The 13,659-nt window shown below is 53.7% G+C and overlaps 1 protein-coding gene and 1 long non-coding RNA gene across 7 annotated transcripts in view; one reads left to right on the forward strand and one right to left on the reverse strand.

The window, feature by feature from the left end:
- Window positions 1-1,619: 1,619 nt before the first annotated feature.
- Window positions 1,620-13,659, forward strand: part of PTCH1 (patched 1) — an 80,618-nt gene continuing 68,578 nt past the window's right edge. For 3 of the 6 annotated variants that reach the window (XR_007200866.1, XM_048291195.1, XM_048291196.1), the window contains exons 1-2: window positions 7,696-7,972; window positions 9,490-9,682. Coding sequence is in view for 3 of the 6 variants with exons in the window: in XM_048291195.1 (XP_048147152.1) it covers window positions 7,772-7,972; window positions 9,490-9,682 (394 nt within the window). In the remaining 3 variants the exon portion in view is untranslated. Of the gene's footprint in view, window positions 1,743-7,695; window positions 7,973-8,874; window positions 9,261-9,489; window positions 9,683-10,272; window positions 10,386-13,659 lie in introns of those variants that run through there. The other 3 variants (XM_048291197.1, XM_048291198.1, XM_048291199.1) reach the window with 3 other exon arrangements.
- LOC125319712 lies at window positions 3,011-6,608 on the reverse strand. The gene is made up of 2 exons (XR_007200867.1): window positions 5,267-6,608; window positions 3,011-4,160 (listed from the first exon to the last, which is right to left on the reverse strand). It is a non-coding gene; the product is annotated as an uncharacterized LOC125319712 (long non-coding RNA).

Consider the following 13,659-nt stretch of genomic DNA (forward strand, 5'->3'; position numbering starts at 1 on the left):
ACTGAACCCAATCACGAAGTACATTTTCAAAACAACACAAACAGAATTATCTGGGCGACTTGGACACAGGACTACATCAGTATAGAATGTATTTTATTCTCAAAATATATTCTGGAGATTCCAAATCTAATAGAAAATCAAATGTGACTGGCTAGAGGAAAAGAATCATCCATAAACAATGAGTGACAAGTCTTCCAAGACAGGTCATTTATTCCTTGCAATGTGCCCTAATTCGGGAGCAACACTTGACAACACTCATCTCAGATGCTGTAACAATACCAGCCACGACAAGCTTCTAAAAAAGTAGTAGTAAATTTCTGGTTGTATGTCCTGCTTGTAACTATTCAAGAAAATGTTGCTTTTAAAATGAAAACCACTGTGGTATTCTCCAGAAGCATTCAGGAATTATTCAGTGGTGGTAACTTCTTGCATTGCACTGCTTCACCTGAAAGATGAAAAGATGAAAAAAAGATGACTTTCTAGTGGATTCTACCAAAAATGAAGAGGACAGGCACAAAGCTTTTAGAAAAAAATGTACTAAACCAGGTGCAGTCTGCAGTGCTCAGCAGTCAGAAGGAAACTGCTTCTCCAGCTTCTCTGTACCCATCCAACTACGTCTTTCTTTTGACAAGGGAGCGGCATTCTACGACCTGGTACCTTTCACACTCTTCCTCCCCTCGACACCCAAGGTGGGAGAAGGGAGAGCAGGCAGAGGCTGAAGGAGACCCGCGCGCTCTGGTGAGCTGCGCTCCGGGGGGGGAGCAGCGGGGCGGGGGCAGTGGTGCAGGGCTCTCCGTCCTCCCTTCCTTCGCTTTTTTTCCTAAAGTTTATTGTAAAGGGGCAACATTCGCGGGTCTGTCACGTGATCCTGTCAGGTCCTGCCTATTGAGAGCCAGACCACCCACATAGAGGACGATGGAGCTGCTTAATAGAAACAGGCATGTAATTGTGAGGCTTTCCAGCACTCGGCAGAATGTCTGCAACCTAGGAGGGTTGTTTTTTTATATTTTCAGTTCCTTTGGTGGAAGGACGGAAGGACGGAAGGACGGAAGGACGGAAGGAAGGAAGGAAGGAAGGAATTCGGAAGGAAGGAATTCGGAATTCGGAATTCGGAATTCGGAAGGAAGGAAGGAAGGAAGGAAGGAAGGAAGGAAGGAAGGAATTCGGAAGGAATTCGGAAGGAATTCGGAAGGAAGGAAGGAAGGAAGGAAGGAAGGAAGGAAGGAAGGAAGGAAGGAAGGAATTCGGAAGGAATTCGGAAGGAAGGAAGGAATTCGGAAGGAAGGAAGGAAGGAAGGAAGGAATTCGGAAGGAAGGAATTCGGAAGGAAGGAAGGAAGGAAGGAAGGAAGGAATTCGGAAGGAAGGAATTCGGAAGGAAGGAAGGAAGGAAGGAATTCGGAAGGAAGGAAGGAATTCGGAAGGAAGGAAGGAAGGAAGGAAGGAAGGAAGGAAGGAAGGAAGGAAGGAAGGAAGGAAGGAAGGAATTCGGAAGGAAGGAACTAAAAGGGGAAAGAAAAAGAGAAAAAGAGAAAGAAAGAAAGAAAGAAAGAAAGAAAGAAAGAAAGAAAGAAAGAAAGAAAGAAAGAAAGAAAGAAAGAAAGAAAGAAGGAAAATAAATAAATAAATAAAAGAAGGAAGACAACACTTATGTTCCATTTAAGCCGCCAGTACCAGTGAATGAGGACGCGCCCAGACCTCCAGCACGGCTCTCCCCGAGCGGCTCCTGCAAGGGCAGTGATGGTAGGTGCCTTCCCTTCGGCGGGGCGGCCGCGGGCCGCGGGACCCGGAGGACAGGGCCCGGGCCTGGGGCGGTGTTGGAGGGGCTGCGTGGGGCCTCTCCGGGGCCCGGAGCTGACGAAGGGGGCGGGGGGAGCCTCCCTCTCGCCGTCGGGGGCCGGGGCTACCGACCGGGCAGCGGGTGCGGCCCGAGCGGGGACGGCAGCGCGGGGCACGGCGGGCGGAGTGTGGCGGGGGCTCGGCGTGAGCAGGGGCGGCGGGGCTCCCCCGGGGCTAGGCGCTGCTCCCTCTCGCCCGGCTTGGCGGTGCGGTGGCTCTGAGCTGCGGTAGGGATGCGCGGCGGGTACTCGCCGCTGATGGGAGACGGCTCCTGAGGTGTCTGCAGTCCCGCAGAGGACGGCAAACGAGTCTCCGGTCTCTGCGTTTCACACCTGTGTGAGCTTTGGTCCGAACAAGCTGCCTCGCGGGGGGCAGAAACTTCTCTGGGGCTAGGCTCTACAAGACAGGGGCCGCCTTAGGTTGAAGTCAATACTGGCTTCAGCCTCCGGCTTCAGGATTGGGCTCCGCGTGGGGCTGGTACCGGGCACATCAGGACCGCTACAGCGCTGCTGTCACCGGTTTCCTGCGGGCTGTCTCACTGCTTCCAGGGACTGGAGACTGGGGGGATGTTCAGTGACAGATGTCTCCCTCTCTGCTGCCTTAGTCCCACTTTGGGAGGTAGACCTGGGGGAGGCAAAAGCGCGGAGGGGAGTGGGGAGACATCTGGTGTCGTTAGATGGTTTTAAAAGAAGTGTCGGAGCCAAGGTGGGTATTTCACGGCTCCTAACCTGATAGCCTCTACCAGCTGTGGTTACAGAGTATCACCTTGTTTCGGCACCAGTCTCATAGGTGTAATCTAGTTTCCGGTTAGGGCTACTAGGGGCGTTGTGTGTCTGAATTATAATATGACATTGTATCTGGACAGCAGATAGTGTTGTTTAGAAATATTAGGGCTGAGGAGGGAGCAGGAGGAAAAGCAATATTTTAAAATCTATACGCTTTTAAAAAGCCTATAGATATAAAACTGGCAGCCCACTCTGAATTAAAATGTCTTAGGCTTCTCTGTTTTTATCCTTACTTCACACACACATACACACACACGCACACACATACACATGCACCTTTTATTTTGTCCTGCCTTTGCCACAGTGTATAAAGCCCTATTGAGACATGTAGGCGTGATGTGTAAACCGGATTAGCAGTATGAAAGAAAGACATACAATGAGCCTGAATTGTTTTACTTCCTTTTCATTTCTCACGCCTATATCTCTAATAAATTTGTTGCTCCAGCAGCGGGTCAAAGAGATTGTGTCGCTCAGCTTTTTTTTCTGCAAGGCCCGATGGCAGAGATCAAGGAAGTGAATGCCCTGCCTTCTGGCACATGCAAAACTTGAGCTCTATCTTTACACAGACCCGGTGTTGTCCAGGCTGGCTAAAAAAGGTTTAGTGTAACTTTCCCCTCTCAATGCACATTAATGTCCTACAAGTGGCAGGGCATTTTGCCAGGAAAAGAATCTGTTTTGAAGATGACTTGGGTTTATAAAGGTAAAGCCCCTCGTGGAATATGACAAGGTCTGCTAGGTCTGGGATGTCCTCGTGGTTTTGGAGGGAGCGGGCTGTTGCTCCTCCATCCACTGTCTTCCGCAGCTCTCCGTGCGCCCTTGTCCTCTTCTGGGAGTTCGCTGCTTCACGGAAGATGCCCAGAATCCTCGGAGACTCCTCTGGAAGCACATTTTCCTTCAGCCTTCCGTAGAAGAAAATGCCAGCGCTCCTGGGTTGGTGCTGTAGATCCCTCATTTGCTCCTTTGTGGCGTGCAGAGCAGCTTTCCATTAAAGGAGATCAGGGGTAATTAGCCGCATTATTTTGACAAGTTGGCTCGAGCAGTTCCCTTTCTTCCAGGGCTGAGGAGGGGGAGAGGCCGCCCGCCTCCTTCCCCAGGCGCGGGCGCTGCGCGGCGGCGCTGCCCTGCGGAGCGGCTCCCCGCTGCGAGCCGCCGCCTCCGACGGCAACCCCCGCCGGCCCGGTGGCCAGCAAGGCACTGCGAGTGGAAAAGGAGAGGGAGGCTCAGGCTGCCCTGCAAAACCCAGCGACTGTGATCTTATGCCAAAGCCAGAATCAGGTGTGCGGGTGGAGCACAGGGCCGAGGCAAAACTGTGCACTTGTGCGATGGAAACGTGTGTGAGACACAAAAACTTGAGGGAACAGAAAAAAATCTGATTATTTTCCCACAAGTCGGTCTTCTCCCATGGTCAGCTCTCTTGCAAACCGTACAAAGGGAACCCAAAGTGCCTGCGCTTCATTTCTGTCTTTTCTTTATTAGGGTAATTAGATGCTCCAGCAGTGCAAATGCTTTTGGTGGGTGTCTGCAGGTGAAGAGCAATCTGGAAAAAATGTGTTAAAGTAAAAATCACTGCAAATACCTGTTACCCGCTGTTAACCTCTCTTGGATTGACCCCTCATCTGGCTGGAGAAAGTGTGAACCTCTGCAGTATCGGGGGTTATGAACACAAAGGGAACGTAAGTAAGAGGCAGAGCATTACAACATGAAGCCACTACGACTAAAGTCAAAGCAGAAATTCTTGTACACCAGCCCATTGAAAAAAGGCATTGAAAAAAACACGTATGAATGGTTGTAGACTGCAGCCCCTCTATATAAGGAGACACCTTCCCAGGCCTTCACCACAGAGCATGTCCTAGATAAGAAATCTGGGAGATCCCTTCACGTTGCTGAAGATGGAAATAGCCCTTGGTGTGGAGGAGCAGTCACACACTCAGAGAATGCATATCACAGTCAGCAGTGCTTACAAATGTAAATAAGGGCAGATTGATTAGGAACAACGTTATTGCCAGGAATGTAGCACGCAGGCATCAGCTATGAGGCAGACTGGGGGCAGCCACTGCTCTGACCACCCAAGTGGAGAATTTTACACTGACATTTCTTCCTTGAGGGGAAAAAAACCCCCAACAATACATACGCACACCCATCCCAGAAACAAGACCAATTAGATCTCTGCAGTAATTTTAAGCAGTGCATGCTTAAAAAAAAAATTATCCCTCTAGACCATAGGGAGAGAGGGGAGATTAAGATAGTGCTTGTTAAATTTGAGTCTTCAGATAGAGTTTTGGAACCAGCAGTGAGAATGGGTGTTAGGCTACTGTGTGAAGCCTAGCAGGCAGGAGGCACGTAGGGCAGCGCTGCGGATTCCAGATGCTTGAAGGGACAACCCTCCCTGGTTTTGGAGCCTACTAGGAGGCTGAACCGAAATGCTTTTTTTCCCATCCCTTCTTTCTCCATTCACCTGCCCTGCTACCCGACCAGACACGGTGAGGTTGAGCACTTGCAGAAGTAGTGTCACATCACTTCCCAAGTGGAAACTTGAATTGGAGGTGGCCGACTGCACCCCAGGTGCAGGTTTCAGCCTCAAACACAAAACAGCCTCCAGCTGCAACCGTTTCAGGTTTCCTTCTCCCATACGTATGCACCTACGTGTGCGTGCATGACAGCTTGCTGCTCCTAGCAGCTTTCCTGGAGACAGTCCTGTGCGGAGCAGAGGGCAGGGCCTTCATGGAGACAGGTTTCACAGGGTGAGGAAAAATGGAGCTGGGATAAAGTGAAAGGAAAAAGAAACTCCCTAACCGGCGGCTACGGCCCTTGAAAAGCCCTGACCGTCGATGCCTTTAGGCAGTCTCACGGAGGGAACGGTGCGGTGCGGTGCACAGCTCGCTCCCGCCGGCGGCCCCGGCCCCCGGGGTGCTGCCAACCCGCGTTGCCGGCACCGGGACGGCCCCATTACCGGCGCTCGCCAGCCCGCCGAGGGGAGGAGGACGTTTGCAGCGACCGGGGCTCAGGGCTTTTGCTCAGGAGCGCTGCCCCAGGTACATGCACGGCGAGGCTGAAGGGAGAGGTGCGCAGTGCCGGCGGGTTTGTCGAGCCGGGCGCCGCACCGGGCAGGGGCTCCACGATGTACTCCTCTCACCTCGGGTCCCCATGCCGCTCTCTTTTTCGCTGCGTTTCTCCCACGCCCCCTCCAGCTCCCAAACTCTTTACAGCCGCGCTCCTCCGCAGGCGTGCAGCAGCCGTCGTGCAGGAGCGCAGCACCCCAGAGCGCCTCCCCAGCCCGGGCCGGGGGCGGAAGAGCGGGCTGGCCGCTGCCCCCCGCGCCGGTGCGCACGGGTGTCCGCCACGGCCCGTAGCTGCCCCCGCGGGGAGCCGCGCTGCGGGCCGGGGCCCGAGCCCAGGGCTGGGGGGATGCGCGCAGCTCTAGAGGCAGCAATTAATGGCTGATTCTCAATGAAGAGAAACGGGGAGAAGCGGTGCCAAAAAAGTAAACAATCGCGTGTAGTTCAAGAAATGTTCAGCGCGGCCAGGCAGGCTGCGTTTCATGGACTTTTACACTAAAAACATTAAAATTGGCTTTCCTCAGGTTTCAGTTAAAGAATGAGCCCTAAGTTGAAACAGGCTAGCTACCGCGCGGCTTTAAATCCCTTAAGTGTTAAATTTTCATTGTGTTTTTCTAACTGGACGGAGTGGGTTTCTTGCAAGGAACTAAGTCTCCTCTTTAGTTAAAAAGAGAGAGGGAGAAAAATCTGGCACTTTCTACCGCAGTATCCACCACCCTGTCATTATTCCTGCAAGCCTGGGAATTCAGCTCGGACCTCCCAGTATTTGTTGCAGCTCGAGGCCAAGGTGCCTCTAAAAGGATTTTCTTTCAAGGCCTTTAGAAATCGTTTAATGCTGCTTTTTCCTCGCTTTCCTCTCCTTTTCTTAAAAGGGAAAAATGTATTTCTGTATGTCCTTCCCGAGGAAGTTCCGCGCGTGTATTTGCAAGCACCCCGGGGGGGCGCGGGGGGGTGGGGTGGGGGGGAGATTGAGGGGTGTTGGGGGGTAACGCTGTTGAAAAGAAAACGAAGAAGAAAGAGGGAGAAGGCATTCCTTAATGGAAGTATTGCATGCAAAGAAGACTGGATCTCTTTAAGGCTCCCCCTGAAGCTGGAGATGCACACACAAGGGTTGCCGGCCTGGGTGGTCTCTCTACTTTGGTGAGCTGTTGCTAAGCAGCTAATAATAGTCATGTTTGCTGAGTAATTTCTGCCCTCCCCGAGCCAATCACCTCGCAGAAACCCAAGCCATCTGACAGCCCCGGGGGCGGGCTCTCAGCCCCTTTTTTTTTTTTTTTTTTTTTTTTTTTTTCCTCCCTCTCCCTCTCTCGCTCTCTCTCCACTCATACTCCCCCCACCCCCCCCCCACCCCTCCTCCTCTTTATCCAAATGGAGAGAGTCCTTTTTTTCTTCTTCATCTCATCTCTGGAGCCGAGGGGCTGCAGCTCGGTGCTGCCGCGCACACACCGGGGGAGAGCGCCAGGCAGCCGCCCGCCCGCCGCCGCGGCGGGGCCAACCGCGGAACCCCGCCGGCCCCGCGGCCCGCGAGAAGCACCCCGGCGCTGAAGCAGGATGGTGCAGCGCGGCGAGGCAGCCCAGCAGCAGCAGGAGCAGCCGCGGCCCGCCGCGCCGCCGCCCCGCCGCCGTCGCTGAGCGCCGCCGCGGACAGCGGCTTCCCGGAGGCAGCGGCGGCCGGCCGGAGTAGGCGATTTCAACGGGAGCGGAGGATAGCGCGGCGGCGGCCGGGGGATCCCGGGGGTCGCGCCCGCCCGTCCGCCCGCCCTCGCCGGGCGCGGGGAGCGGCCGCCTGCAGCTCGGGGTCCGCGCGCGATGTGGCAATGGGAGGCGCGGGGAGCGACTCGGCCGGAGCGGCCGCGGCGGCAGCCGCCGCCCCGCGCCCCGCGTGAAGCGGCCGCGCCGCAGCAGCCCCAGCAGCAGCCCCAGCCCCGGCGGCGGCGGCGGCAGCAGCGGCGGCAGCAGCCCCCGCAGCAGCAGCATCAGCCCGCGGCCCGCAGCGCCGCCAGCCCCCCGCGGCCCCGCCGCGCCCCCGGGGCCCCGGGCCCCGGCGCGGCAGCGCCAGCGGCAGCTCTCCCGTCCCGCCGGCGGCGGCAACATGGCCTCGGCCGGTAACGCGTCGGAGCCGGAGACCAGCAGCAGCGCGGGCGGCGGAGGCCACCCCGGCCGGGCGGCGAGGAACGGCGGCGGAAGGCGGCGAAGGACTGGAGGGAATCGGCGCGCCGCGGCGCCCGACCGGGAGTATCTGCAGCGGCCAAGCTACTGCGATGCGGCTTTCGCCTTGGAGCAGATTTCAAAGGTGCATTCAATCTCTCACTCTTTTTTCCAGAGATACACGCTAGTGGTAGTGCTGCTTTTTCCGCGGGGGAGGAGGAGGGAGGTGGTGTGTTTTCTCGCGGGGGTGGAAGGAGGAGATGGAAACGAAACGGCCACCAATAAAATGCTGGGAAAAAGAGAGGGACGTCTGTGACTCTTCAGTGCGGGAGAGAGTGCCCTCCTTCCCTCCCTGCTCGCTTGTGCCTGCTCTGGTGCGTGCCTGTGCTGCGGAGCACTTCTCCTCTTAAACTTCCCGAAACAGCCTCGCCTCGGTCCCGGCCTCCCCATGGCTAAGCCCCAGGCCCGCTCTCCCTCTCCCCCTCTCCCTCTCTCTCTTTTTGCTTCCTTTCTGCTTCTCCATCCTCTCGTAGCGCCCTGCGACCTCGGCAACACCCGCTCCCGGCCGGAACAGGGGAGAAACCGGCCGGCTGGTTTCTTGGCAGAAGTTGGGCTTTTGTGAAGTTTTCCGCCGACCGCCGAGACGGCGACTGCCCTCGGAGAACGGGGTCCCCGAGCAGAGAAGGCAGCGGTTTTCTCCCTTGCCCGGCGGTCAGAGGGGGAGCGAGGGCCGTAAACAAATTGCCACCCTTAACCCTGCCGCGCCGGTCCCTGCGGAGGGCTGGAGGTGCCGGGGCGGGGGGACGGCCCCGGCCGCCAATCTCCGCCGGCCAAAAAATGTTCAAAGTAAACAATCTCCAAAAGCTGCCTTGCTGCAGGGATGGTTTCATTTCTAGGCTTTGTAAGAAGAGGGGAAAGGAGGAGGAAAAAAAATCCATGTGGCTGCCCTCTTCCGTTCACAAATATTGTCGTAACTTACAGATGGCTGCTCTGCTTCCTAATTCAGATCACACAGCGTCTCCAAACTCTATGGAAATGAATTAGTGCAGATCTTACAGCGCTGCTCACCACGTGGGTCCTGCCTCAGCACCAAGCCTCTGCTAGGAGCTGGGAATGGGGGAAACGGCCACTGCTACCCACTGTCTGTCACACAATCCCCCCGCCTCTCCTCCCCGGCCAATCTGGGGTTCCAAGGAGAACAGGAAAAGGGACTTTTCTTTCTTGTAGCTGTTGAGGTTCATCGGGAGTGGTTCCTTCTTCCCTGGAGCCACGGGTCTCGCCAGCGCGAATGCTTTGCAGCCCGAGTGGGTGGCGGTGCCTCGCGCACGAGAAGAGTATGGTGGTGGGCAGCACAGGCGGGGGCCCGGGGGCCGACGCAATGTTGTCACCCCCAAACCCGCGTGTTGGTCTGGGGCGAGGATGGCTGCCAGCAGGTACATCTTTTCCCTGTGTGTGTGCTCGAGGGTGGCTGCTCGGCAGGGCCGCGGAGCACAGGGCCCTGCTGGAAAGCTGCCTGTTTGAGCTGTTCACGGTGCTCCATCCTTCCCCTGGGGACTGCGCCCCGAGGGACACGAGCTGTCGCGCTCGTGGGAGGGCTGGGGGGCTCCCCCCACTTCTGCGGCTGCCGCAGCCCCCAACTACTGACCTCTTCTTGCTTTGCAGGGGAAGGCGACGGGACGGAAAGCGCCGCTGTGGCTGAGAGCAAAGTTTCAGAGACTGTTGTTTAAACTGGGCTGTTACATTCAGAAAAACTGCGGGAAGTTTTTGGTTGTCGGCCTCCTGATATTTGGGGCTTTCGCTGTAGGATTAAGGGCAGCTAATCTCGAGACCAACGTGGAGGAGCTGTGGGTGGAAGGTAAGTCCGGGGAGGTGCCCCTGTTCGCGGTTGCCGTCCCTGCCCGCCTGGCCGGTCGGGTAGAGCGGCCCGCGGCCGCTCCACATGCCCGGGAGGAGCGGCCACCGGCAGGGAAGGCGGGCGGTTGTCGGGGCGGGAGGCGGGCGCTGCGCTGAGGCGCGCAGCTCCGGGCGGCGCATACCACTTCTCCGCCCCCGGGGGGTCGCGGCGGCCAGGCCATGCACTCGGCGGAGGGCCGCCGGGACAGCTCGTTCCCAGCCGCCGGTGCCCTCCCCTCTGACCCCCGTAGCAGTCCGGGCGAGCTGCGGGCGACGGGTCTCCTCGACCCCGCCGGCGGTGGGAAGCGGCCGCGCTGCCGGCAGGCGCCCCCGCCGCCATTTTGGGAGTGCGCGCGGCCGCGGCTGGGGAGGGGGCGGGGCGGGGCGGGAGCCTGTGTGTGGTCCTGCGCTTGGACAGCTTTCAGCTGGGGGGGAGCGCGGGGCTCGGCGCTGGAAAAAAAAGAAAGGAAAATAGCAAAGAGGAGGGAGAGGACGGGGGGGGGGGGGGGGGGGGGGAGGAAATCCAAACGAAACAAAAAAAAGAAAACAAAAAAACGAAGGAAAGGCAGCCGAGGCGAAGCGGAGCCCCGAGTGGGGCAGCCAACCGGGCGGGGCACCCCGCGCTGAGAGGCATGGCTCCAGACTGCCGCGGGTTTGGGCTTTAGGTGTGTTCTTGGTGGGGTTTTCTTCTTCTTTTTTTCTTTTTCTCGTTGGTTTTTTTTTTTTTTTTTTTTTGGTTGGGGGGGTGGGGGGGGGTTGGTTGGTTTGTTTGTTTGTTTTTCCTGGGGGAAAAATACCGTTTATTTAGCATCACGTTCCCCCGTTAGCTGCTGGGTCGACGTGGAAACGGAGATCCTTGACTGCAGCAATTACTACTCTAGGTTTATGTCAAAGTAGCTTGCAGCAGAATTTGTCTTATAAAAGTTAATATGGGAGGCTGCATAAATAATCATTACTAAATAGCTCTCTGTACGAGTATATGTGGAAAAGCTAGTGCTGAATGCAATCAAAGTCGGTGCCTGTTCTGAAGGTGTTCTGTCCTGCCCGAGGTGAATTAGAGCGTATAGGATCGGAGTCCGTCCTTGCAGATGACAGCTGTATTGGGGTCAGGATGGGATTCGCGGGTCATTTAGTGAGTGTTGGTTTTTCTGTTGTGGAAAATAATGACGTTTTTTGGTCCATGTAGTGTAGTCCAGGAGTTGAAAATACGATGAGATCTGCTGCCGACAGATCTGCCTGAGAAACAGAGCAAGACAGTGCTGGGTCCCATCTGTAGGCAGAGATGTGCAGTCAGAGTTTGTACTGGTCACTAAGTACAATACTTTAAATTCTAATGAAAAGGACTGAATTTTGTTTTTCTTCACTTCTGATTTTTCTTCCAAACTCACTGTGGAGTTGTGAAGAAGTTTCTTTTGTCAATTTTTGCTCTTAGGTATTTTGTCTCTGTTTTTCTGTGTTGGGTAAATTAATATGTGATTGCAGCTCTATCCCGCATGCTCTGCTGACATTTATTATCCTTATGTTACCTGGTGTTCACTTGCCTGGAATGGTGATCCTATTCAATTAATGCCATCTGCTTTTTGTAGCCTTGTAATACCAAGAAATGACTTACTGATGATGCCTCAGTGACTGGCCTGGCAGTAAAAATACAATTATCAAGGAAGAAATAGGATTTGCAAAATAGTTGTGTAGTTCAGTTGCTGCACTGGCCTCTTCTCATGTCATTATTGTTATGGGGAAGGGGTGAGCCAAAGTCCCTAGTATGGAATGTAGTGGAAATTGATCTCTGAGGTTTTTATGGCCAAGATGAATTCATAATGCAGCTGGTTTGACAGAGTTGACTTATGTAATTTCACATCTATTTAGTTTAGTTTTCATATAAAATTAAAAAAAAAAAGAAGTAAAACTCTGCATTTAGAAACCCTTGCATTTCAAAGCCAACCAGCAAAGGCTAGCAGATTAAGGTGAAATAAAATATTCTAGTTTTCCCATCATAGCACTACATGCCCATCTGCAGAAAAGAGCTTGCTAAAATGTGCTTTCTTGGTAGAGGCTCTATAAATGTTCTGCTCATGAACAAGGGTGTTGTACAAGATAGCAGTTGCATATTTTTGTTGCTGAACTATGAACAGCAGTACAGATTGAGAGTTTGAGATGGAACAGAGACAGAAAGAGATAGTATGGAAAATGCGTTTCTTCCTATGCAGAGGTGCAAAGCCGCACCAAACTTGTTCTTCCGCACTTACATGGAACTGATCCTGACAGGTTTAAAGTACACTTTATGGAGGTTGGTATACTAAGGGACCCTTTAGATCAAGGTTTCTTAGAACAGAAGCAGTGGCTGAATTGTCCTGTTTATTAAAATAGCTGTCTCACTTTACCTTTTACCTTTCGTTATCTGAGAGTTTGAATGAACTGGGCAATGCTGACCAAATATAGAATCATAGAATTGTTTAAGTTGGAAAGGATTCATAATATCATCAAATCCAACTGCTAACCTAGCGCTATTGTGCTCATCACTGAACCATGTCCTTAAATGTCACGTCTAAACACCTTTTAAATACCTCCAGGAATGGTACTTCAAGGGCAGCCTGTTCCAATGCTTAATAGTCCCTTCTGTGAAGAAATTTTTTTTACTATCCAGTCTAGACCTCCCCTGAAGCAACTTGAGACCATTTACCTCTCATCCTGTCACTTGTTGCCTACAGCCTCTTTTCATGTAGCTGTACAGAGGAATAAGGTCACCCCAAGGGTCCTCTTCTCCAGGCTAAATTACCCCTGCCCCCTCAGCCGCTCCTCACAGGACTCGTGGTCTGTTGCCCTTCTCTGGACACATTCTAGCCCCTCAATGTCTTTCTTGAAGTGAGTGGCCCAAAACTGAACACAGCATTCATGGTGTTGCCTCACCAGTACCAAGTACAGGGGGACAATCACTGCCCTGTTCCTGCTGTCCACACTATTGCTGATACAGGCCAGGATGCCATTGGCCTTCTTGGCCACCTGGGCACACACTGGCTCATGCTCAGCACCCCCAGGTCTTTTTCCACTGGGCAGCTTTCCAGCCACTCTGCCCCCAGTCTGTAGTCCTGCGTGGGGTTGTGACCAAAGGGCAGGACCTGGCACTCTGTGTTGCTGAACATGGTATGAACCTCATACCATTGGCCTTGGCCCATCAATACAGCCTGTCCAGATCCCTCTGCAGAGCTGTCCTGTCCTCCTGAAGATTGACGCTCCCAGCCAACTTGGTGTCATCTGGGAACTGACTGAGGGGGCACTTGAACCCCTCATCCAAATAATTGATAGATGTATTAAACAGGACTGGTCCCATCACTGAGCCCTGGGAGCCACTCCAGTGACTGGCCAGCAATTGGATATAACTCTCTGGGCCTGGCCATCCAGCCAGTTTTTAACCCAGCAAACAGTACACCTGTCCAAACCATGAGCAGCCAGTATCTCCAGGACAATGCTGTAGTAAACAGTGTTAAAGACATTAATAAAGTTCAGGTAGACAATATCCATAGCCTTTCCCTCATCCACTAAGTCATAGAAGAAGATAAGGTTGGTCAAGCAGCACCTGCCTTTCACAACCCCATTCTGGCTGGGCCTGATCCCTGGACTGTCTTGTATGTGCTGTGTAGATTCATAGGTTACTTGAAATATATTTCAAGTAATGGTTTTGATTTGCTGCTGAAGCTTTTTACAGTTATTACTGCTGAATAAATTGGCAGTATTTACTTTAAGAGACAGATTTGATATGGTGTATTTCTGAATACCACTGAACATAATACAGCACTGAAGTTTGCTGGAAGTAAACGGTTGCTTTAAAACTATAACACAATTAATTAATGAATAGTGACATGAGCTTTGAATGAGTTTTAAGACCATGCACATGCCAAGTTAAATGATTAGTAGTCTGAGCCTGCAGCTATTACGTATCAC

The sequence above is a fragment of the Corvus hawaiiensis genome, chromosome Z (assembly GCF_020740725.1).
Source record: "Corvus hawaiiensis isolate bCorHaw1 chromosome Z, bCorHaw1.pri.cur, whole genome shotgun sequence".
Taxonomy (NCBI): Eukaryota; Metazoa; Chordata; class Aves; order Passeriformes; family Corvidae; genus Corvus; species Corvus hawaiiensis.